Genomic DNA, 21,872 nt, shown 5'->3' with positions numbered 1-21,872 from the left:
ACCCCTTGGTTCTTACCCCATACTATATTGTTGTTTTTCAGATGCAGGTCGAGAGGCACCTCGCTAGGCGTCTGGACTTTTGAAGCAGAGTGATTTTCGGGGTTTTCTTTTTTATGTATATATGTACCTAACTTTCTCTCCGAATAACTTGTTTATTTTGCTCCTCTTAGAGACTTATGGAGAGATAGGATTTTGTTTATGTAATTTTGGGTTTTGGATATGTATATATTTATGTAAATATTCTCCGACTAGTCTTGGCTTCGCAGGATGAATTAGGAGCTTGTTATTTTGTATCTTTGGCCATCTATTCCTAGTTTTTGTTATCTTATACTTGTTAGCTATAACTTTCTTGGCACGTAAGTTAACTCATTATCTGAGCGTTGCGCTCTTTATTTCGCGATTTTTATTGTACCTGTTTCTCCAAGCTCCTCGTATATTATATCCTTTCTGCTATTATATGTATATAATTTATTTTAGAGGTTGTAATTAGGGCTAGAAGTGAGCCGAGCTGAGCCGAGGTAGACCAAGCTCAAGCTCGACTCACAAAAATTGAGCTTGGCTCACGGCTCGACTCATTAACAATCGACCCTATTTCTTAAGCTCATGCTCGGCTCACCAAAAACTTACGAGCTGGCTCAAATAATAGAAACATAAATACATAATCTATTATTCTATATCAATAAATTATAATTTATATATTTTTTAAAATAAATTAAAAGATCAATTTTATATATTGTTATCTATCAATAAATTATAAATTTTTTATTTATGTCCCACATCAAAATTATATGTAAAAAATAAATATAAAATTTTAAATAATTAAGATCATTAATATATATAATTATATATTACTATTTCATATGTATATATATAATATTAAAAGTATAGATTAAATGCATATATATATATTTATATATATATATATATATATAATCGAGTCAGCTCATGAACTAATGAGCTGAGCTTATCGAATCTCAAGCTCGTCTCATTTAATTTATGAGCTCAATTCCAAGTTCAAGTTTGACTCACTAGCTCATGAGCTTAGCTTATCGAGCTATTAACAAGTCGAGCTCGAGCTAACTCATGAGCTGGCTTGACTCACTTCCAACCCTAGTTATAATACCACACCATCTTTATTTTACATTCTAAGTGTAAAGCTCTGTGTGATAGGGTGTTACAATAACAATATTGACTGTTGAGTAATTCTATTGTTTATCATGATAAAGCCATATAAAATACCCGCTGAAGCCTGAAGGTGAATTTATTGAAAAGAAATTTTAGATGGGGTTTGATTAAAGTGTGTTTTACATTGTTTAAAGAGAATAGATGAAAAAATGGCAAATGCTAATACACTCCGAAAAAAATAGAAATGTATCGCTTTTTAAATTTTAAAATCTAAATATTAAGTTCTAAATCTTAAATTTGGAATCATATATCCTAAATTCTAAAATTTACATAAATTATAAATTTAAATTTTAAATTTTAAATCTAAACTATTAGTATAAAATATAATAAATAAAAAATTAAAATTTGTTTAATTAATAACGAATATAACACTCTTTATTTAATAAAGAACGTTTAAAGATGGAAAAAAAAGTTAAAAAACCAGTAATTTTAATTTATATTAATTAATACTTTTAGTTAATAATCTAATATTTTTAGTCCATTAATTCATTATCATATTTTTTGCTAAACACTTTTAAATATTATTTCTAATTATAAATAAAAAATAATAAAATGTGTTCGTTGGTCTTTGTAGCATTGCTCTTAAATATGAGCCTAAAAGAATATTTGATTTTTTCAATGCATTAAATTATAAAAAAAATTTAAAAAGTTAATATTTGTGTTATAATTTTATAATAAAATATTTTATATTTATTAAATATTAGTCACTAAATTAGTTATTATATATTTTTGTATATTTATATATATTGATCCACATATTTTTTAATAAAATAATTAAATTTGTAATCGACAAATAATTAAATTTGTTTACAATAGTATAATAAAAAATTTATAAAATAGTAAGAACATATTTCTATATAGCAATAACTTATTAGTATTTGATTTTTAATGTACATCGCATAGTATGATTGATTTCACAAAAAAAAAAAAAAATCAATATCGTTAATTATTATTTTTAGAACACTTGGTAGCAATAATGTTAGCACTAAATTGTTAGAATTCTAAGTATATGATTTTCTCTAATTTGTTGAGGGAACTTATATGAAGGTATATGAGACCACAAAAATAAAAAATTATGAAGGTATATTTGTGTTGACTACGGAATTAGGTTTGGTTTATTTGTTAAAATTTTTTGAGAAAGAGTTTGTAGTTTTCAATATATAGCATCAGTATCTTATTTTTTATTTGATAAATAAAAAAATATGTATTTATACTTCCAATTTTTAAAAGATAAAAATGCTTTAAAAAGTATCTAAAGTAAATTTTTTTAAAATTGACCTATGTTTATCAAAATTAAAAAGTCTAATATAATTAACATAAATTAATTTTTAAATTTAACTTTTACATTTATATTTAGTATAATATTTTTAATTTTTAAAAACTATTTTATTAAATATAATTATTATTTATATTTATTAAAAAAAATTTTAATTTGATTTACTAAACATAGTTTTTATAAACTATTTTAAAAAAATAGGGTAAAAAACTATAATAAGCCAATGCCAGGACGAAATTACGTAAATAAGCCAAAACCAAAATCGTTTCAGTAATGAGCCAAACCACATATTTATATAATTCGAACCACAGTGGTTCGAACTGTATTCATTAATAATTCGAACCAATGCAGTTCGAATTACATAGAGGAGCTGGTTCAAGTAAATCGAACAATGTTGGTTCGATTTAGCATTGCTAGTAATTCGAACCAGGCTGGTTCGAATTATAGAGAGAGAAGGCTGCATCATATAATTCGAACCAGGCTGGTTCGAATTATAGAGAGAGAGGCTGCATCAAGTAATTTGAACCAAGCTGGTTCGAATTACACAAACCCTAATTCGAACCAGGCTGGTTCGATTTAGTGGTAGACAGAGCAGTATATATATGGTTGTAAACGTGAGTTTCTCTCATTAGAGGGTGTAAGATGGCTAGTGAGGAGAGTTTTGTTGTTTTGGTTCACCACAGAGGATCCATTAAGAGGAAAACTCGTTCCGGTGTGAAGTTCACAGATAAGGATCCTCTCTGTATTGTCGTGAACTCAACGACGAGCTATGATGACCTTGTTAGATCTGTGCTGATGAAACTTTGTCTGGAAGGTGCGAAGCGGGTTAAGAAGTTTTTCTATCGCATTCCAATCACGGTCTTGCAGGATACCGTGAAGTATGATTGTTTCACGATTGGTAGTGATGAGGACCTGCAAGTCATGTTTCTTTGTCGGAGGCAGTTTCCAGAGGTGAGGACACCAGAATTGTTGGCAAAGCTGGTTGATGTGGTATCCAGCTCAGGGGGTTCGAACCGGAATACCACCACTGTAGCCACGACAGTCGGTTCCAGTTCCAGGCCTGCCGTTGCTTCTTCGTCCGTCCCTGTGTACGAGCCAGCGGTCCAACCTGTCGCCTCCCCGTCTTTTGCTGTTGATCTCAATGACGGAGTAGGCGACGTGGTAGGATCAGTTGATATTCTGCCGAACGCTTTACAGGGCGTTCCACCGGTTGGCGTCGGAGACGGATTGTTGGGTGATGTAGAGGAGGACGACGTCGAGCTGGATATGATTGAGGATGACAGCGGCGACGAGGTTGGAGCGACTGAGCCTGCATTGGCGGTCGGTGGTTCTAGTTCTGGCACACAGTAGTATCCACCACATTTTTCCTCTTTGGACCTGGATGCCATGAGGCAGGAGGGTGTTTCAGGGCACTCTGTTGGATTCGGAGCTAGAGATGCGGAAGGGACTGCTGGTCTGACAGAGTTCCAGGTTGGTCAGCAATTTCAGGATAAAGATGAGGCCCTGTTAAGTGTGAAGACTTGCAGCATCCGGCGAGGGGTACAGTACAAGGTAGTGGAGTCTGATCATCGCCGTTATGTGGGCAAGTGTTCTGAGTTTGGGAATGGGTGCACATGGTTGATTCGACTGAGTCTGCGGCAGCGCAAGGGCATTTGGGAGGTCAAACGGTACAATGGACCTCACACTTGTCTTGCGACCTCCATCTCGAGTGACCACAGGAGCTTGGATTATCATGGGATTTCGGCGTTCATTATGCCAATGGTTAGGGCTGATGCATTCGTCAGCATCAAGGTGCTCCTAAATGTCACGGCAGCACACTTTGGGTTTAGGCCGACTTACATGAGGGTCTGGATGGCGAAGCAGAAGGCTATTGCCCTCATATACGGTGACTGGGATGAGTCATACAACGAGCTCCCCAGGTGGGTGTTGGGAGTCCAGTTGACGATGCCCGGTACTGTTGCAATCCTACGGACGAGCCCCGTTTGAGTTAGTGGACAAGTAGACGAGTCTCAAGCTTTTTTCCACAGACTTTTCTGGACGTTTCCACCGCTCATCGAGGCATTTCGCCATTGCAAGCCCCTAGTTAGCATTGACGACACCCATCTGTATGGGAAGTACGGGGGTACTTTGCTCATCGCGATTGCACAGGACGGGAACTCCAACATTCTACCTGTTGTATTCGCACTAGTAGAGGGTGAGAATGCAGAGTCTTGGTCATTCTTTCTCTCCCACCTTCGACAGCATGTGGCACCGCAGCCCGATCTTCTGGTTATATCGGACAGGCATAACGGCATCAAGGCTGCGCTTGAGGCTCCTGACAGAGGTTGGTTACCTCCATCTGCATACCGTGCATTCTGCATTCGACACGTAGCGGCTAATTTTGCCCTTACCTTCAAGGGCAAAGACGCACGAAGGATTCTAGTGAATGCGGCATATGCCAAGACCGAGGTTGAGTTTGATTACTGGTTTGATATTCTTCGGTCTGAAGACCCGGCGATGTATGAGTGGGCAAACCGGATTGATTATTCCTTGTGGACTCAGCATCGTGATGAGGGACGGAGATTCGGTCACATGACGACGAATATCTCCGAGTGTGTGAACTCAATCCTGAAGGGTGTCAGAAACCTCCCTGTATGCTCTCTGGTGAAGGCAACATATGGAAGGCTTGCGAAACTCTTTGTTCGCAAGGGGAGAGAGGCTGAGGCCCAGATGGGAACCGGACAACAATTCAGTCAGTACTTGGTGAAGTGTATTGAGGCCAACTTGAAGACGGTCAGGTGCTTCACGGTGACTTTGTATGACCGGGATAACTCCGAGTTCACCGTAGCGGAGACCACTCCGACGGGCTCTTTCTCATTGGGTAGCTACAGAGTATCGCTTGCCTCTCAGACATGTGATTGCGGGTACTTTCAGGCACTTCATTTTCCGTGTCAGCACGCACTTGCATGTTGTGCCTACTCACGAGTGACCTGTACCTCTTATGTTCACAGCGTCTATCGGATTAGTTCGGTATTCAGTGTGTATCGGATTGGATTCACACCTCCGATCCCGGAGGGTTTCTGGCCACCATACAACGGGCCCACTGTGATACCAGACCCTAACAAGAGGCGTACGAGAGAGGGTCATCCGAGGTCCACTAGGATGCGGACGAATATGGACGAGGCGGATCCGAACTGGCCAAAGAGGTGTGGCCTATGTCGCCAACCCGGACACACACGCCGGAATTGCCCACAGCTAGCTGGATCGTCTCACAGAGGGGGCCATTAGTAGCCATGTTCTTAGTCTTGGTACTTATTTTTTTAAGTTTCGCGCTTCGATGTTTTATTTAAGCACTCATGTAACTTGTTGAGCTTTGTGTGTTGTATTGGCCATGCTGTGGGTTAACTAATGAATATGTTATGTTTCGCTTTGAGTCTTTCTACAAGTCTGGTGAATGCAATTTTTAATAAGTAAATCAAAATATTACATTGTGGCGTACTACAAAAGTGAAATAAAGCTAAGATAACAACAAAAGTTAACATGGCCAGCATACATAAAACATGAATCATCTAAACAGATGCGAGCCCGTAAAGCAACGACGGGGTACCCGTGTCCTCTGACCTCTGCGGATAAGCGGCTCCTCGTCCTCGATCTCGTCCTCCTCCTCATCCGGGGCAGGCTGTGCAGGTGGCGTACAATGGATGGGTGCCACAGACGGCCCGGCAACTGAATGTGATGCAGCAGTGTAGGCGGAGGGTAGGGTACCTCCCAAACCAAAATGGTCGGCAACGGATGTCGTAGGAGGCTCGTTCAGATCGACATCTAAAGGTGCCTGCGTGCCGGAGGTCTGACCACGTCTCCGGGCCGACATGTCCTCCTGCATGATGGTGGTAATCTCCTCTAAAAACTGCTGACCCCCGAAGTCCGCATCAAGCGTATCTGAGGCAAGGAAGTCTGACCACTGTGATCCCGGAATAACCCATGGGGTACCCTCCTACTGAGGCTGGTCATCGGCGGGTACACCAACGAAGTAATCTCCCAGAGGCCCCGACCCGAGTCGAGCGTCACCAGGGTCAGCCCCGTCACCCATACCTGACCCATACCACTCACCTCCATGTCCGCCATCGTGGGTACTAACACCAGTAACTGCTACTGCCCCTGCACCATCCCCGCCCACGGGCCCATGCTGATCGTCGTCATCGTCGTCCTCGTCACAACCAGGGTGCTCCGCTGCACCACGCCCTCTCCGCATCCCTCTCTGGCCTCGTCGTCCGCCTCCAGCGGGACCCGCATCGTCATCATCGTCCATAGCATGCTCAAGCCATCTCCAGTCACGCTGGCTCCGTCGTGTCCCTACACGAGCTCTCCTCTCAACCCGCCGTCTGTCCGGCACGTCCTCAGGACGATCCATGTCAGGAACTCGCCCAGCACCCCGCTGTGAGGCCTCAACTGGAATAGGAACGGCTCTCGGATCCCTCAAGTGCATATCCGGAGACAGGAACCTCTTTCCATGCTGAGTCCACCACTCAAGGAACTCATGCGACGGTCCAGGGTCGGCAACAACATCGAACCTCAGCACGGTCTCCGCACGGTCGTCCCAATATAGATGCCACTTCTGCAAATGGTACGGAAACCATCGATCACCGCCTCTGCCGTCCTTCGACATCAGAAAGTCGATGTTCAGGGCAGGATTCGGACGGAGCTGCACCCCTCTGAACTGCGGAAGAACCCGGTCTATCTGATGCCACTCTATGACGGCAAAGTAGATCAGCGACGTCACAGACCGCCACAAAGCCATATGCCAAGGCTCCAAAGCCTCTGGATGCACAACCTGAACTATGTCGGGGCTGCTGTACGACATCCAGATAAACTGCACGGAGAACTCCCCAATGTCAGGGCAACTCATGGACCCAACTTATAAAGTGTGGTTAAATAGAAAAACTTATTAAGTAGCGTACTGACCTCCCTGTCCTGTAACCGGTCTATCCTCAGCCTCCACATCTGCACTCTAGGACCCTTCTCGCTACCGGAAGGGTTGTACCCGGACCACCTGCATCATAAACATGTGTTACAGCTACTTAAATGTGTGTTTAGGATATGTAATACATTATTAATAAACACGGAGTAATGTATATTAAATTGAAATAAAGAAGGCTTAGTATACTACCTCGAGGCCAATGGCCAGCTGAACGTCTCATACCGTGCAGGCCTAAACCGAGAAAATCGCCAGAAGATCCATGACTGAAGTAGCTGAAGTGGGCCGCTAGCTTGACAACATGTCTGTTCGCCAATCGGCACATGCACCGGTACAACCATGCCAGTGCTGCAGAACCCCAGCTGTAGGTACCCATCTCCTCCAGCCTAGCTACGTACAGAAGCCATCTGATGTGAATGCGGTTGCCGGACTTGTCCGCAAACAACTGCGTGCCCAATAACATCATGATGTACGCACGGACATATCGGCGCACAGTCTCGTGATCGGCTCCCTCAGGGCACTCACCAAAAGTCTCCTGAAACCAGCTGCAGTTCACTGCGTACTTCTGAACCTGGCTATCTAGGAGGAGGTATCACTCCAAGCAACTCCTGGAACCACTCCCAGGCTGGACGCCCACCCTGGATGTATATATGGAACTCTGATAGGCAGCCGCTCACGTAACGCCCGTCTACTGCCAAACCCAACTGGTATGCCACGTCCTGGAGTGTGATCGTGCACTCTCCGAACGGCACTCTCCGAACGGCATATGAAACGTGTGCGTTTTCGGACGCCATCGCTCGACGAATGCACTGACAAGGGCCTCGTCTAACCGGAACCATCTATCGTTCAGCCTTGCAAGATGGTATAGACCGGCCATCTGCAAGTACGGAACGTATCTATCATCCAGTCGCATGCCCTGCTGCCGCCGCATGCTCCTGATGCATCGCTGAGGCTGCGCATGAAATGCACCGCATTGTTAGAACCAGCTTAATAACCAACGACAAACATAACCAACACGATAAATCATCAACAAAACATTATACTAAATAAAACCGCATAAAATTACATGAACAAGAACCACATGCAAAACAAACCCGTAGACCGCACAACTAAACCGGTAACATAAAACAACTTAAGTAGAACCACTAACATAAAACAACTTAACCAAAACCGTTAATATAAAACAGCTAGCATAAAACAACTAACACAAACCACTTACATAAAACAACTAACAGAAACCACTTACATAAAACAACTAACATAAACCACCAACATAAGAAACCAACATAAACCACTAACTAAAAAGAGCTAACATAAAACAACTAAAACAAACCGCTAACATAAACCACTAACATAAACCACCAACATAAACCACCAACATAAACCACTAACATAAACCACCAACATAAACCACCAACATTAACCACTAACATAAACCACTAACATAAACCACCTACATAAACCACCAACTAAACCACCATCTAACCCGCATGCAAAATCACTAAGTCACATATACCGCTACAACGAAGATTTTTCTGTACTAACCTCCTCGTTGATGACCCCGGCTATATGAGCAACTCCGTCCAAGCGACATAACTGTGCCGGATCGTCCCCCATCAGCAGAGTATTCCGTTCAGGTCTTCGTCGTAGAGAATCTGGGTCGTTTTCTCTGGGATTTGGTGGGGTAGGGGAAGGGAAGAATAGTTCGAATGAGGCTGATTCGAACTCCTTATATAGCCGAATCACTAGTAATTCGAACCAGCTCGGTTCGAATTATTAAGGAGCCACGAGAAGGGTAATTCGAACCAGGTTGGTTCGAATTACATGGTTTGCTAGAATAGGCATAATTCGAACTAGCCTTGTTCGAATTATGTGGAGCTTGAGTTCGAACCACCTTGGTTCGAATTACCTTCAACTTTTTCTTCTCCTAATTCGAACCATGTTGGTTTGATTTACTAAGGAATGTAGTTTGAACTAGGCTGGTTCGAATTATATAAAAATAGGCCTTGACTCATTGCTAAAACGATTTTGCTTTTGGCTTATTTACGTAATGCGAAACTACCCTTGGCTTATTACGGTTTTTTACCCAAAAAAATAATATTAACATTTTACGAAAGTATAGTGAGAGTTAGAGAAGTCTTGACGCTTGAGCTATAGATGAGAAAATTGACATAAAATTAGTGGAGATGAATGTCAGAGTATTTGTCCAAAATGCAGGATCATTGTTGTCAACTTCAATTACAAATTTTTGGGAACATTCTTCTTAATCTTTTTTAATCATTAAAGCAGTAAAATGTGATATTTCACAATTAATTTTATAAGTGAGGCAAAAAAAATATAAAAAAAATATTAAAAAGTTAAAAATTATATTTTATTTTTTTAATTGTTAAAAAAAATTTAGAGAATTAATTTCTTAAATTTTTTCATTTATTTACTATCCTAGTTTGAAATATCCACGAAAGTGCACAAACCCATTGAAAGGGATAAGAAAGCCAATTTTTCTTGTCCAAAATATACGAAAGAATAATTTATTATGCTATATATATACTAAAATTAGTTATTAAAGTCAATTATCAATATAAAATACATGTTAAAATATAAGTACATATTAAAAATAAATTCAATCAAACATGTATTTATATATAAATATATTAATGGCTGATTTTAATTTATGAATATCATTTTTGAAGAATAATATTTATATATTTGAGAGTATGTGTATAAAATATAAATATAAATGGTATTTTAAAAATATTTATTATTATTTACTTGTACGCTTATCCAAACATTACTCTAGGAATATATGTTTGGTGTTGAGTGTTGAGGCTCTCATATAATAATGCAACGTACATCAAACTTGTTAAGTCAATAGTTCAAGTCATGTCATGAGTCATGAGTATAGAATACGTTGAGTGAGTGGAAGCATTTAGGCCACACATGACAAGTTATTTATATTGGATTTATATATATCTTTGGTTTGAATTAGTCTTTGTGGAATTTGCCGTCCTCATTATGTATTTTGTGAGTATAACCTACGTACGCGTTGATTATTTTGTTAATTTGAATCAGTTGTTATAAATTGGAAATATGGCCTTAGGTTGTTGAGCACACACATATGATATGATACAACAACTTAACTTGAAATATTGTGTGGTTGGAGTGATGATGATGAATGGCGTAGTTTATGCGGTGTTGATGGTGCAACTACTTGCATGGACGAGCAGTGCAGTGGAGGTGCCAAGCGTGAAGTGCATTGAGAGTGAAAGGCAAGCTCTGCTTTCTCTCAAACGTGTCTTCAATGCCACGGATGCTGATTGGCTGTCTTCATGGGGAGATGGGGAGCAGCAGAAGGAGTGTTGCAACTGGGAAGGCATCAAGTGCAGCAACCAGACAGGCCATGTTATCATGCTTGATATTCATCATCATGTCGATCCCCCTGAATTGGATGAACTGAAAGTTGGCTACATAAGCCCATCACTGGGTGAGTTACATCATTTGAAGTATTTGGACCTTAGTGGTCTCTTTACTCTCACCCCATCCATCCCTCCTTTCATTGCCTCTTTAACCTTTTTGACACATCTCAATCTCTCTCATTGTTTCTTCGATGGAAACATACCCCCTCAACTGGGAAATCTACTCTTTCTCGAGTATCTTGATCTAGGAGGGAATCATTTTTCGCAACAAATCCCTTCTCAGTTCTCAAATCTCTCCCATTTATTGTACCTTGATCTTAGTTCCAATAATTTGGTTGGAGGATTCCCTCTTCAACTCACAAATATGTCATCCTTGACATATTTGGATCTTAGTCTTAATAACTTCAATGGAACACTGCCTCCTCAGCTTGGAAATCTCTTATCCTTGGAACATCTTGATCTCAGTGACAATGCATTCACCGGAACAATGCCTCCTCAGCTTGGAAATCTCTTATCCTTGGAACATCTTGATCTAAGTGACAATGCATTCACCGGAACCATTCTTAGTCAATTCAAAAACCTTTCTCGTTTACAGTATCTTGATCTCCATCCTTCTTATTATATTTGGGACAAAACCATGTCATTAAGTTCTGATTTACAGTGGCTATCTGAACTTTCAACCATGAGGTATCTTTCACTTGCTAGGGTGAATCTAAGTGGTGCCAGCAATTGGCAACAAGTGAGTAGCCTTTCTCATCTTCAATATTTAGACTTGAATGGTTGCAATCTTGTTGATTCCGTGTCCACTGCATCACTTGCATTCCCTGCTAATTTCTCCACTTCTTTGTCTTTCGTGGATATCTCTTACAACTCTTTAAGGGATGCATCCTTCATATTTCCATGGTTAATGAATTCCAGTAGTAGTCTTGTTACTCTGAGAATGAATGATAATGGTTTAACAGGAACCATACCAGAAACATTCGGGGACAAATTGAGCTCCCTTGAGGAGTTAAATCTTGCAAATAATGAGCTCAAAGGCCAAATACCTCTATCCTTGTTTCATAGTTGTAATTTGGCATACCTTGACCTATCCAAGAACAACTTGACAGGGGAGTTCAATGAATATATTCGAGAGTATTCTCGTTGTGCTCATAAACCCTTACAAGTCTTGGATTTGGGATGGAATGCAATTACAGGGGTGGTGCCTGACATCTCACATCTTTCATCTTTGCAAGAGTTACGACTTGATAACAATAGATTAAATGGAACCATACATGAAGGTATTGGACAACTATCCATCTTAATTGAGTTAAGCCTTGCAAATAACTTATTGCATGGTTTGATATCTGAAGCTCACTTTTCAGGACTTTCCAATCTTGGCTCTTTGGATTTGTCTCATAATGCATTAGTTTTTAATGTTAGCGAGGAGTGGGTTCCCCCTTTCAGTTTAAGTGTCCTTTATTTGGCCTATTGCAAGTTGGGGCCTAACTTTCCAGCATGGCTTCATACCCAAACGATGATTGAGCATTTGGATATTTCCTATACTGGAATTTCTAGCACTGTTCCTAATTGGTTTTGGGAACCCCTTCCTCAGATGTGGAATTTGAATATTTCTCACAACAGTTTTCGAGGAAAAATTGAAGGCTCAATTCTACCAGCTATTGTTTCTAACCAACTTCTTTCAATTGATTTGAGCTTCAATTTATTTGAAGGTCCAATTCCAGCATTCCTTTCAAATGCTTCACAACTTCTTTTGTCCAATAACAGATTTTTAACTGCAAATCCTCTTTTATGTGCAAATTCTTCCAAATACACAAGATTTATGGATTTGTCAAACAACAACCTTAGAGGAGAACTTTCGGATTGTTGGAAGGGTTTTGAGTCGTTGGTCGTCCTAGATTTATCCAATAATCAGTTGTATGGAAATATGCCAAAATCTCTGGGGTCTTTAAGAAATATCCAGTCAATACACTTTGAAGGCAATAATTTTTCAGGAGAGATACCATCATCCTTGCATAATTGCACACAACTACAAGTTTTTGATGTTGCAGGTAATAAGTTGTCAGGAACAATACCAACCTGGATTGGAGATAATATTTCAAAGCTACTTGTACTTAGCTTGCATTCCAACAATTTTCATGGTAACATTCCATTAAGCATGTGCAATCTTCATGAACTCCATGTCTTGGACCTCTCTAAAAATATTCTCTCTGGCAATATACCTAAATGCATAAGTAATCTTTCTGCTATGGCCACTCCAGCAAATTCAAATGCAACCATTACCGATGACTATCATTATAATTTTACCATCGGAATTTATAATGATAGCACATCACTCATATGGAAAGGGAAAATGTCAAAATATGGAAGCACCTTGGGATTGTTGAGAAGTATTGATTTCTCCAGCAACAAGTTAACAGGGAAAATACCAAGTGAGATGATGAGTCTTATTGGCTTGGTTTCTTTAAATCTTTCAAGAAACTTGTTCAGTGGAGAAATTCCTTCAACTATTGGACAGCTGAAGTCAATAGATTTTCTTGATCTATCCAGAAATCATTTGTCAGGAACAATTCCTTCACAGCTTGCTCAGATTGACCGTCTCAGTGTTCTTGACTTGTCATACAATGATTTATCTGGAGAAATCCCACTTGGCACGCAACTTCAAACAAGGGATGCTTCTGATTATGCAGGAAATCCAAAACTTTGTGGTGCTCCCCTCAACAATACTTGTCCCATTCATGGTCACCAGATCAGTGAACATGATGCTGATGGTGATGATGATGAACAATTTGTAAGCGAGGGGTTCTACATTGCTATGGCTGTTGGATTTGTTATGGCATTTTGGGGAGTTTGCTTCTCATTGATTTTGAAGAAATCTTGGAGATATGCTTATTTCAAGTTGTTGAGTGATGTCTGTGACAAGCTCTATGTATTTACAGCGATCAAGGTGGCCAAACTGAAAAGGATCAGATCTCAAACATGAAGGTATGCACCGTTTTCATTTCTTTTAGTTTTTGTTATTGTTGATATAGTTGTTATATTCATAATATTGGTATACCAAAAAAATTAATATCTGATCTATTTAAACAAAACAAAATATAGTAGTGCTAAAATGTACTTTATTATAGTTGAAACCTTAAGTTGGACACACCAAATAAAGCATTTATTATTGATTTTTTAATGGTTAAAACATAGCTTAGTTGATTACTTCCTAGTTAAAACAGTAGCTTACTTATAATATTAGTTCCTAGCAAACATATGTTGTATTTTACCGAACATGAGTTCGTTTGATGCAAGGAAGATCTTCATAGTTATCCATTTGAAGTGGATATGTTGTTGAGAATAAGTATCACGTTTTCTAAGGATTTCCATGCGTTAAAGGTTATGTTGTAGGTGCGAATTGATGAAGTTTGGGCAGGATGCTTTTTCTTATCACTGTTTATATTTGGGTGTGAAGCTTGGTTTTATATATTTATTGATGCGTGACTTAGTTTTGGTTTAAGAGTGCATATTTTAGTGTGTTTTTGTATGAGTCGATTTCATTTAATTTCTCTAGTGCTACCCTATTTTCTGTTGATATACTTACTATACTCAAGAGAATGTTTACTGTTTTCACTTTTTATACATGCAGACTCTTTTATTATACATTTAGGCTTTATATATATACAATTGTAATTATGTCTACTTGTTTTTTTGTAATAAAATATGTATATGGGATATGGCTTGCATTTATGTTGCTTAAATGTATAGTTGTGCTCTTTTACACTTATATGTATTTTGAATATTATCTAACATGTAATGTTGTCATATCTTTCAGGCAAAAGAGTAGCTTTGTTTGTGATAGCCAGAATCTTCATGCATGTGTATCCATTTGGAAGAAGAGGAGATGCAGTTAATATAATAAGTGTTATGTTTGCATATTCTTATTCTAGCCCTTTTTTTAGGTTTTCTGCTGTAGCTACAGCCTGCAGGGTGGAAGTGTGATTCACCTATATATATTGCATAGTGTTTGTTTTGTTATGTTGGTGTGATTGTGAAACTTGGCCTTGTTTTATTGCTGTAATTTATTTTCAGGGACGATATAAAGTATTAGTTATTGTGGACTTGTGGTAGTTCTGTTTTTGTTCAGTTCATGCTTACCATTTTCGTATAAAATTAATATTTTCTTCTTTCAAAGAAAAAGAAAGTAGAAAAGCTTTCAAAAAGCATTGGTTTCCTCTAACATTTCAAGAAACACAATGAGAGGAGATAAATTTTAACAATAGGACAATTGAAGTTGATAAATTTTCTTGATTTATTTGAAAAACTCTTTTTTTTGGAAGGAATATTCACAACTTCTCATCATTTTTATGTTTAATTTTGCAATCCCGCTACGTTACCAACAATATTTCTGTCAACTTCTACTAATTCTTATTTATAATGGTATTTAATGAAAGTATCTTTATGGATGTGTCTAATAAAAATGTTTTTTTTTTCGGGCCTGCTACACATACAAGTATCCAAGCATCCAAGTTGGCCCAGCCCAAATCGAAGACACGCGCATAAGGAAGCATAACATGGCGCGTCAAAATCACGCGCTCAACACAAACAGTTACGTATGGCAGACTCTTCCACTTCCTCCACTTCTTCCACTTCTCAAAACGCTTCGAAAACAAGGAAACGCTCCCATTTTCGAGCAAAAATCAAAGTTCAAAATATACAAATCGTTGTTCGAAACCTACATCAAAACAACATCAAACTCTCCGTGAAGAATCTGAAGAGAAAACGAAGCAAGAACACTCAATGTAAGTTGATTAAGATTACTGTATATTTTAGTTTTCTTCTACGTCGTTCTTCTAGGGTTTACTGTGCTATTATTCTTGCTTCTTTGTTACACTGTTCTAAGTTCTACGTCATTCTTCTAAGTTCTACGTCGTTCTACATTCTTGTTCTAAGTTCTCTTGCTACTGTTGTTGATTTTTGGGGGTTTATTCCGTAGATTGGGGGTTGTATACTGCTTGAACTTGTAATGTGGCTTGATATTGATGCATGTTTGACTGATATCTGACTGATATATATGAATGTATCTGAATAATATCTATCTCACTGTTATCAATGGGTGTATCTGATTCTTACATATGGGTGTATCTTATTGTTATCAATGAGTGTATCTGACTCATATATGCGTGTATCTTACTGATATCTCAATTAATTTGATATTGAAGCATGTTTGAGTGATACCTGACTGATATATATGGATTTATCTGAATCATATCTATGGGTGTATCTCACTGTTAACAATGAGTGTATCGGATTCTTACATATGGGTGTATCTTACTGTTATTAGACCTTGTAATGTTGCTTGATATTGGAACATGTTTGACTGATATCTGACTGATAAATATGAATGTATCTGAATAATATCAATGGGTGTATCTCACTGTTAACAATGAGTGTATCTGATTCTTACATATGGGTGTATCTTACTGTTATTAGACCTTGTAATGTTGCTTGATATTGAAGCATGTTTGACTGATATCTGACTGATATATATGAATGTATCTGAATAATATCTATCTCACTGTTATCAATGGGTGTATCTGATTCTTACATATGGGTGTATCTTACTGTTACTAATGGGTGTATATTTGTGTGTATTTTTTGTTTCAGACAAAATGGCAGCAAGAAACCAAACGAAAGACCTTAAGTGTGCCACACATCTCCTGAGTGATAAGTTCAGAAACATGACTGAGGAGAAGAAGGCAATTGTCAGGGATCTCGGATTTGGTGGGTTGATGCACGTCCCACCTCTAAGGGTGGATCACCAACTCTTAAGGGAACTGGCAAACAACTTCAAACTTGGGGAGAACAGACTGAAGACAGGATATGGTTCTTTCCAAATAACACCAAAGACAATAGGTGATGCGCTTGGCATCAATGCAACAGGTAACTAGCTGAAAATTATAGGTGTATATTAAGTTCATGCTTGGGTATATTTAAGGTTGATGCTTGGGTGTTTTTGAACCGATTTTGATACTTTGTTGTTTTCTTTTTTGTAGGAAATCTGTTTCCTGAGAAAGTTGAGTATAAGCAACTTTATAAGCAACTTTCTGATGATGACAAAATAATTTATAGAAGATTCCAGGGTAAGACCCTCAAAAGTCTTACCGATGAAATGATGGAAATAGGCGTTGGCAGCGAAGAGGAACGCCTGATGTTCAAGAGGATATTCATCCTCTACATACAGATGGCGTTCCTTTTGCCAACGACGATAAACAAAATATCGCCCGTGCACCTCGCCCCAATTTTTAAGATGGACGGCATATCGGAGAGAAACTGGGGGGGCATGTTTTGACGTTCTTGATCAAAGGCATCACAGACTACCAGGAGAAGAAGAAGAAGGCAATTGATGGCTGCCTCTTTGCCCTCATGATAATATACTTCCATCTTTCTGAAAACAAAGGCAAGAAGAGGGCTGAAAGACCACCAAAGCCTTGGATTGCCAACTGGACTAAGGAGCAGTTGGTGGAAAGAATGACTGCAGAAAGAGAAGAAACTTTGGTAAGTAAACATAATATGTTGCTTGTATTTTATTTACCTGAATGCTGCTAGCTAAAATATCTCATGTTTCAGGGGATTGTGAAGATGGCGGAGACAAGAGCAAGAGAAAAAATGAAAGAAAAATAAAAAAAAGAAAAAAAACAAGAAATCAAAAAAATAAAAAAAAGGAAGGCGAGTCCAACATCGTCTTCGGAGACAGAAACAGCTACTGACAGTGACACTTCTACCTCTGAGTCTGAGACTCAACAAGACTCCGAGGATTCAGCAAGAAAACACCCCATCAAAAAGGGGAAAAAGTAAGTACCATACTTGGGTGTAATTTCTTTTTCGAGTTGGGTGTATTTTGTTGATCACGTTGGGTGTATTTTTAGTATGTTCTAAATAATCACTGTTTGCCTTCCAGAATGGAATCCAGAAAAAGAAAGCAGAGGCAAGAGGAGCCAGATTCTGATTCAGAATCTGAATCTGAACAAAGTGATGAGTAATGTCCTGAAATTATTACTCCTTTCTTTTGGCTTCATTATAAAGATTTCGTGTATTAACTGAAGTGTCTATTATTAACTTATAGGAGCGAAGAATCATCACCTGCAGAGAAGGAGAAGGAGAAGAAAAAAACAAAAACAACACCAAAAAAGTAAGCACTTCTTTGCATAATATTCTGTGATAAAATTAATTTTTTATTTCTGATTGGTACTCTTTTTTTTCCACCCAGAACACAACCAAAAAAGAAAAAAGTTCTCGTGGAGTATTCACCTCCTAAAGAAGACCAATACTTTGACGGGTACAGTACCTCGTAAGCTATATTACCGTCTATCGTCGTAATTATTTTTGTTAACATCTTCTTTTATGAATGTAGTGAGACATATGAAATATCAAGTGATGAACTGGATGAATGGCTAGGGCAAAACGTTGATAAATCTGCTGCAGAGGGGTATGTCTTGCTGGGCTGTCTATTTCATATTTTGTTGTGTTTTGTATGCTAATAATTGTTTCTTGTTTCGCAGCGAGAACCAACCTGACCTGCGATCGACAGAAGGTCGCTATGTGTCGTCTGAAACGTAAGAAGCTTTATTATTTAATAAAATCTTGTTATCATGATTTGGGTGTGTCTTGAGGAACCATTTGGGTGTATTGTGTGGATCAAGTTGGGTGTATGTTGTTTAATAAGTTGGAATATTAACTTTGTTGTGTTGCTTGGATCAAATCTGTCTTAGAATACCGGCTGTGAACTTGGGAACTGATGCTCCTTCCTCTCAAGGACATACAGAACAGAGTAGTGTAAACCAGCCGTCACAGAGCATGTAATTTCTCTTTCAAATAACCGTTACTTTTGTTCTTCTATTACCCTTCTACTTCTAATTCTGTATATATTTTTTTTTAGAAAAAAAAGCCCTTTATTATTTTATTCAAGAAAAAAAAGGCAGGAAAAAAAAGCAAAAACTGCAAGTATGTAAGTTCTCAAAAAAACAAAGCCTGTCTTCTTTTTGAATTGTTCGGGTGTATTTCTTGAATTTCTTTGGGTGTATTTTAGGTTGAGTCCGTCTGATTCGAATATGATGGTTGTGAGGGAACAGACACCGTCCGAAGCGCTTGCAATGTGAGTTTTACAATAATATTCAACCTTATAACCTTATTATTTTCAAAGGCGTTGTTAACCTTTCATTTTTCTTCTTGTTTAGAGTCCCGATTCAGGTTTTTGTGCCGGCATCCCAAACAACCACTGAGACAGATTTTGAACCAACCCCTATGCTACAGATTGAAGGGACTACAGAAACGTAAGAAATAGTATTGAGTGTATATTTGTTTGGAGTTTGGGTGTATATTAGCTAACAGTTTGGGTGTATATTGTTCCTGATTAGTTTCTTTTACGCCGTGATTAATTTTTTGTAACTGTGCAGCACTCCTGAAACCCCCAAACAACTTCAAGAGACCACACCGACGGTTCCCCCAGCTCCAACTAAAATGTAAGTTCATCAGACTAAAATCAATCTTTGCTTATCATCCGTATATTCTTATTCTTATTCTTATTCTTATACATGATGACGCAGTCATCCAGATGCAGAAGACGCTGCTGCCCTGTTGATGATGGCACGGACAGCTTCCTATGTTCCTAAAACAGATCCAGGGGTGCCATCATTCAGCCTTGGATTGACTGATTCAAGCCAGGAGGGGCGTCAACGCAGGAGACAGAAAGGCAAAAATCTCCAGAAGCTGCGAATTTGATAGAACAATTGGACAGTTTGGTCCAAAGAATAGCAAGCAGCGCGACGAAGGGAAAAAACACAAGCCCACAAATTCAGAGGGAGACTGGGGGAGAAAGTTCTGCAAAGTTTGAAACTCCTCGGGGATTATATCAGATTACGGATGATATGAAACAAAAGTGCTACATCTGGGGGACAAGACTGAAGGAAGATGCAGATGGCAATACTAACGAGTATGAGGAAATGTGCACTCTGATTGGCCAAGGAAAATACATTTTGATGAGAATGCACCTTGCTTCCCTCCAGGCAAAAAGTGATATAGAATCTCAGGTAATATTATAATAAGATTAATGTTTTTACACCAACGTCAATTACAATGCTTATTAATGTAAAATTGATTTCGGCATATATTTCTAGATTGTATCTGCCATCTGCCTCATCCTCAACAACAAAAATGAAAAGAGATTTCAAGAACAAATATACTGTCTCTCCCCCGATATTGTGGTAAGTGTTACTTCTAAGAACTTCGGGTGTATTTTCTGTATTGATTTGGGTGTATTTGTCACGTTCGATTGGGTGTAAGTTTAGTATTTCATTTCTTGTTTCCCATTCTTGCAGTGCATGGCACTTTCGGATCACCCAAACGGGGAATTCGTATCACCGAAAACGAAAAAGGAATTCAGGGTGGAAGCCTACCCGAGTTTCATTCCCTTCATAGATAGAAAAAAATTGACTTCGCACCCATATGTAAGTTTTCGTTTGCTAAATTTGTTAGTACGCTTATTTACTTATTTGCAAAATAAAATAACACACTGTTCATGTGTGGCAATCCTTCAGATTTTTGCCCCTGTCTGCTACGCGGGGCATTGGTGGTTATGGCTGATAAATACAAGAAAGCGGAAATGTCAAATACTTGACCCGCTACACAAAAAGGCTCCCACCGATGAGAGAAAGGACATTAATAAATTCACTGTAAGTTGCCTCTGTCTTCTTTACTTTAATAGATAGGTCTATTTCGTTAGTTGTAATGGGTGTATCTTGTCCATTCATTCGGGTGTATTACTGATTTGTTTTCGTATTTAAGGGATACGTATTTTCAAGATTGATAACATATGCCGGCGGGGAACCTCTTCAGAAAGGGGAGAGGGAGAAGGAAACTAAATCACCATATGTTAAAATATCTGGCCAAAAAACAAGGTATAAATTTGTAACTCTGAACATTAAACTTTTGTAAATGAGATTTGTAATTTATTTTCTTCGTTTTCAGCTATGACTGCGCTGTGTACGTTATGAAGTGGATGGAGATAATTGAGCCGGAAAACATCAAAAAGGGGAAGTATCAATGGGATAATTGGCCACAGGTAACTGTCTTTAGAACCATATAACTCTGTATTACTTTACTGAATTAATATTGCTGTTTAAAAAGAATATACTTTTTAATTGTAGGAGGAGGTGGACCACTATAGAGTGGAGTACGCATCCCGGATACTATTGAGTGAGATGAATACACAGAGAGATCGGGCAATTAGAGAAAGTAGTGCTATAAGGCTGTCGAAGCCATCCTCTATATTATTAAGTCCGTTTTGTCAGATTAATTCTGCTGATATAGAAACTGCGTAATCCATCTGCTGGGTAGTTTGTAAATTAACAAATGATGTAAATATTTGCCATTTATCAACAACTTCTATTCTATGTATATTTTTTCCCATAGTTAAACTATCTGTGCTGGTAAACTGTCTGTGATGTATTCAAAAGCTGTATTACAGGTGGTAAAATATGAAGGAAAAAATCAAGGCATATATAAACACAAATTATAAACTGCTACACCCAACGCAAGTCTAATAATACACCCAAGGTTGTATAAAATATACACCCAAACTGTCTGCGCTGTATTCAAAATGTATGAATTACATGTACTAAAATATGAAGAAAAACATCAAATCAAATATAAACCCATAACCTGAGAATTTTTACAGCTTTTGTTTTATATATATCTATATATGTGTCTATATCTAAATTGTGAATTAACGAAAATACACCCAAAATAACAGTGCTTTTACACCCATATTCTGTAAAACTATACACCCAACGAGTTATCCCCTGCTGCTGGTACCCTGAACTGATAACTCATAACGTGTCCTTGATATTGGCTGCAATTTGAATGCGCCGCTGATGCAGCATCAAACAGGTTTATCTGAAATATAACACACACACATTACCTAAACTATTAACGAGAAAAATAAACTCAATCGCCACAAATTTAAAGAACATTACTTTTACCTCGCTTAAAACTTTCGTCTTCT

General features: G+C 38.4%; 3 protein-coding genes and 1 pseudogene across 6 annotated transcripts; 3 read left to right on the top strand and 1 right to left on the bottom strand.

Annotated features, from left to right (window-relative positions):
* Nucleotides 1-6,340: 6,340 nt before the first annotated feature.
* Nucleotides 6,341-7,301, bottom strand: LOC110270804 (uncharacterized; annotated as a pseudogene).
* Nucleotides 7,302-10,499: 3,198 nt separating this feature from the next.
* Nucleotides 10,500-14,929, top strand: LOC107635371 (receptor-like protein EIX2). 2 transcript variants are annotated; one of them, XM_088485320.1, is made up of 3 exons: nt 10,500-12,108; nt 12,193-13,813; nt 14,646-14,929. In XM_088485320.1, exons 1-2 carry the CDS (start codon nt 10,536-10,538, stop codon nt 13,809-13,811), a joined length of 3,192 nt encoding a protein of 1,063 aa, XP_088341446.1. In that variant the 5' UTR covers nt 10,500-10,535; the 3' UTR covers nt 13,812-13,813; nt 14,646-14,929. The 2 variants fall into 2 exon arrangements, with proteins under 2 accessions (XP_088341446.1, XP_016194326.2); XM_016338840.3 differs by having other exon boundaries at nt 10,500-13,813.
* LOC107627452 (uncharacterized) lies at nt 14,644-19,592 on the top strand. 3 transcript variants are annotated; one of them, XM_088485321.1, is made up of 15 exons: nt 15,064-15,612; nt 16,478-16,753; nt 16,867-17,368; nt 17,441-17,664; nt 17,772-17,849; nt 17,937-18,002; nt 18,081-18,149; nt 18,225-18,299; nt 18,373-18,426; nt 18,583-18,669; nt 18,750-18,818; nt 18,900-18,965; nt 19,048-19,143; nt 19,267-19,332; nt 19,417-19,592. In XM_088485321.1, the coding sequence occupies exons 5-15, from the start codon at nt 17,773-17,775 to the stop codon at nt 19,589-19,591; spliced, it is 900 nt and encodes a 299-aa protein (XP_088341447.1). In that variant the 5' UTR covers nt 15,064-15,612; nt 16,478-16,753; nt 16,867-17,368; nt 17,441-17,664; nt 17,772; the 3' UTR covers nt 19,592. The 3 variants fall into 3 exon arrangements, 2 of the variants coding, with proteins under 2 accessions (XP_088341447.1, XP_088341448.1); XM_088485322.1 differs by lacking the exon at nt 18,750-18,818; XR_015881102.1 differs by lacking the exons at nt 17,937-18,002; nt 18,081-18,149; nt 18,225-18,299; ... (5 more) ...; nt 19,267-19,332; nt 19,417-19,592 and adding an exon at nt 14,644-14,719 and having other exon boundaries at nt 15,325-15,612; nt 17,772-17,916.
* LOC148569497 (uncharacterized) lies at nt 19,592-21,386 on the top strand. The gene is made up of 7 exons (XM_088485323.1): nt 19,592-19,899; nt 19,987-20,073; nt 20,188-20,316; nt 20,407-20,541; nt 20,654-20,766; nt 20,837-20,930; nt 21,016-21,386. The coding sequence occupies exons 1-7, from the start codon at nt 19,738-19,740 to the stop codon at nt 21,187-21,189; spliced, it is 894 nt and encodes a 297-aa protein (XP_088341449.1). The 5' UTR covers nt 19,592-19,737; the 3' UTR covers nt 21,190-21,386.
* The last annotated feature ends 486 nt before the right edge of the window (nt 21,387-21,872 follow it).

This window comes from Arachis ipaensis, chromosome B4, assembly GCF_059453495.1.
Source record: "Arachis ipaensis isolate K30076 ecotype BB chromosome B4, ASM5945349v1, whole genome shotgun sequence".
Lineage (NCBI taxonomy): Eukaryota > Viridiplantae > Streptophyta > Magnoliopsida > Fabales > Fabaceae > Arachis > Arachis ipaensis.
This window is presented reverse-complemented; position numbering and strand designations above follow the sequence as displayed.

Bases quoted from the DNA above. Each gene is read 5' to 3' on its own strand.
- LOC107635371 (XM_016338840.3), top strand. From the start codon at position 10,536: ATGATACAACAACTTAACTTGAAATATTGTGTGGTTGGAGTGATGATG.
- LOC107627452 (XM_088485321.1), top strand. From the start codon at position 17,773: ATGGAATCCAGAAAAAGAAAGCAGAGGCAAGAGGAGCCAGATTCTGAT. The intron at 17,850-17,936 runs GTAATGTCCTGA...ATTAACTTATAG, and splicing joins GAATCTGAACAAAGTGATGA to GAGCGAAGAATCATCACCTG. The intron at 18,003-18,080 runs GTAAGCACTTCT...TTTTCCACCCAG, and splicing joins ACAAAAACAACACCAAAAAA to AACACAACCAAAAAAGAAAA.
- LOC148569497 (XM_088485323.1), top strand. From the start codon at position 19,738: ATGAAACAAAAGTGCTACATCTGGGGGACAAGACTGAAGGAAGATGCA. The intron at 20,542-20,653 runs GTAAGTTGCCTC...TTCGTATTTAAG, and splicing joins AGGACATTAATAAATTCACT to GGATACGTATTTTCAAGATT. The intron at 20,767-20,836 runs GTATAAATTTGT...CTTCGTTTTCAG, and splicing joins ATATCTGGCCAAAAAACAAG to CTATGACTGCGCTGTGTACG.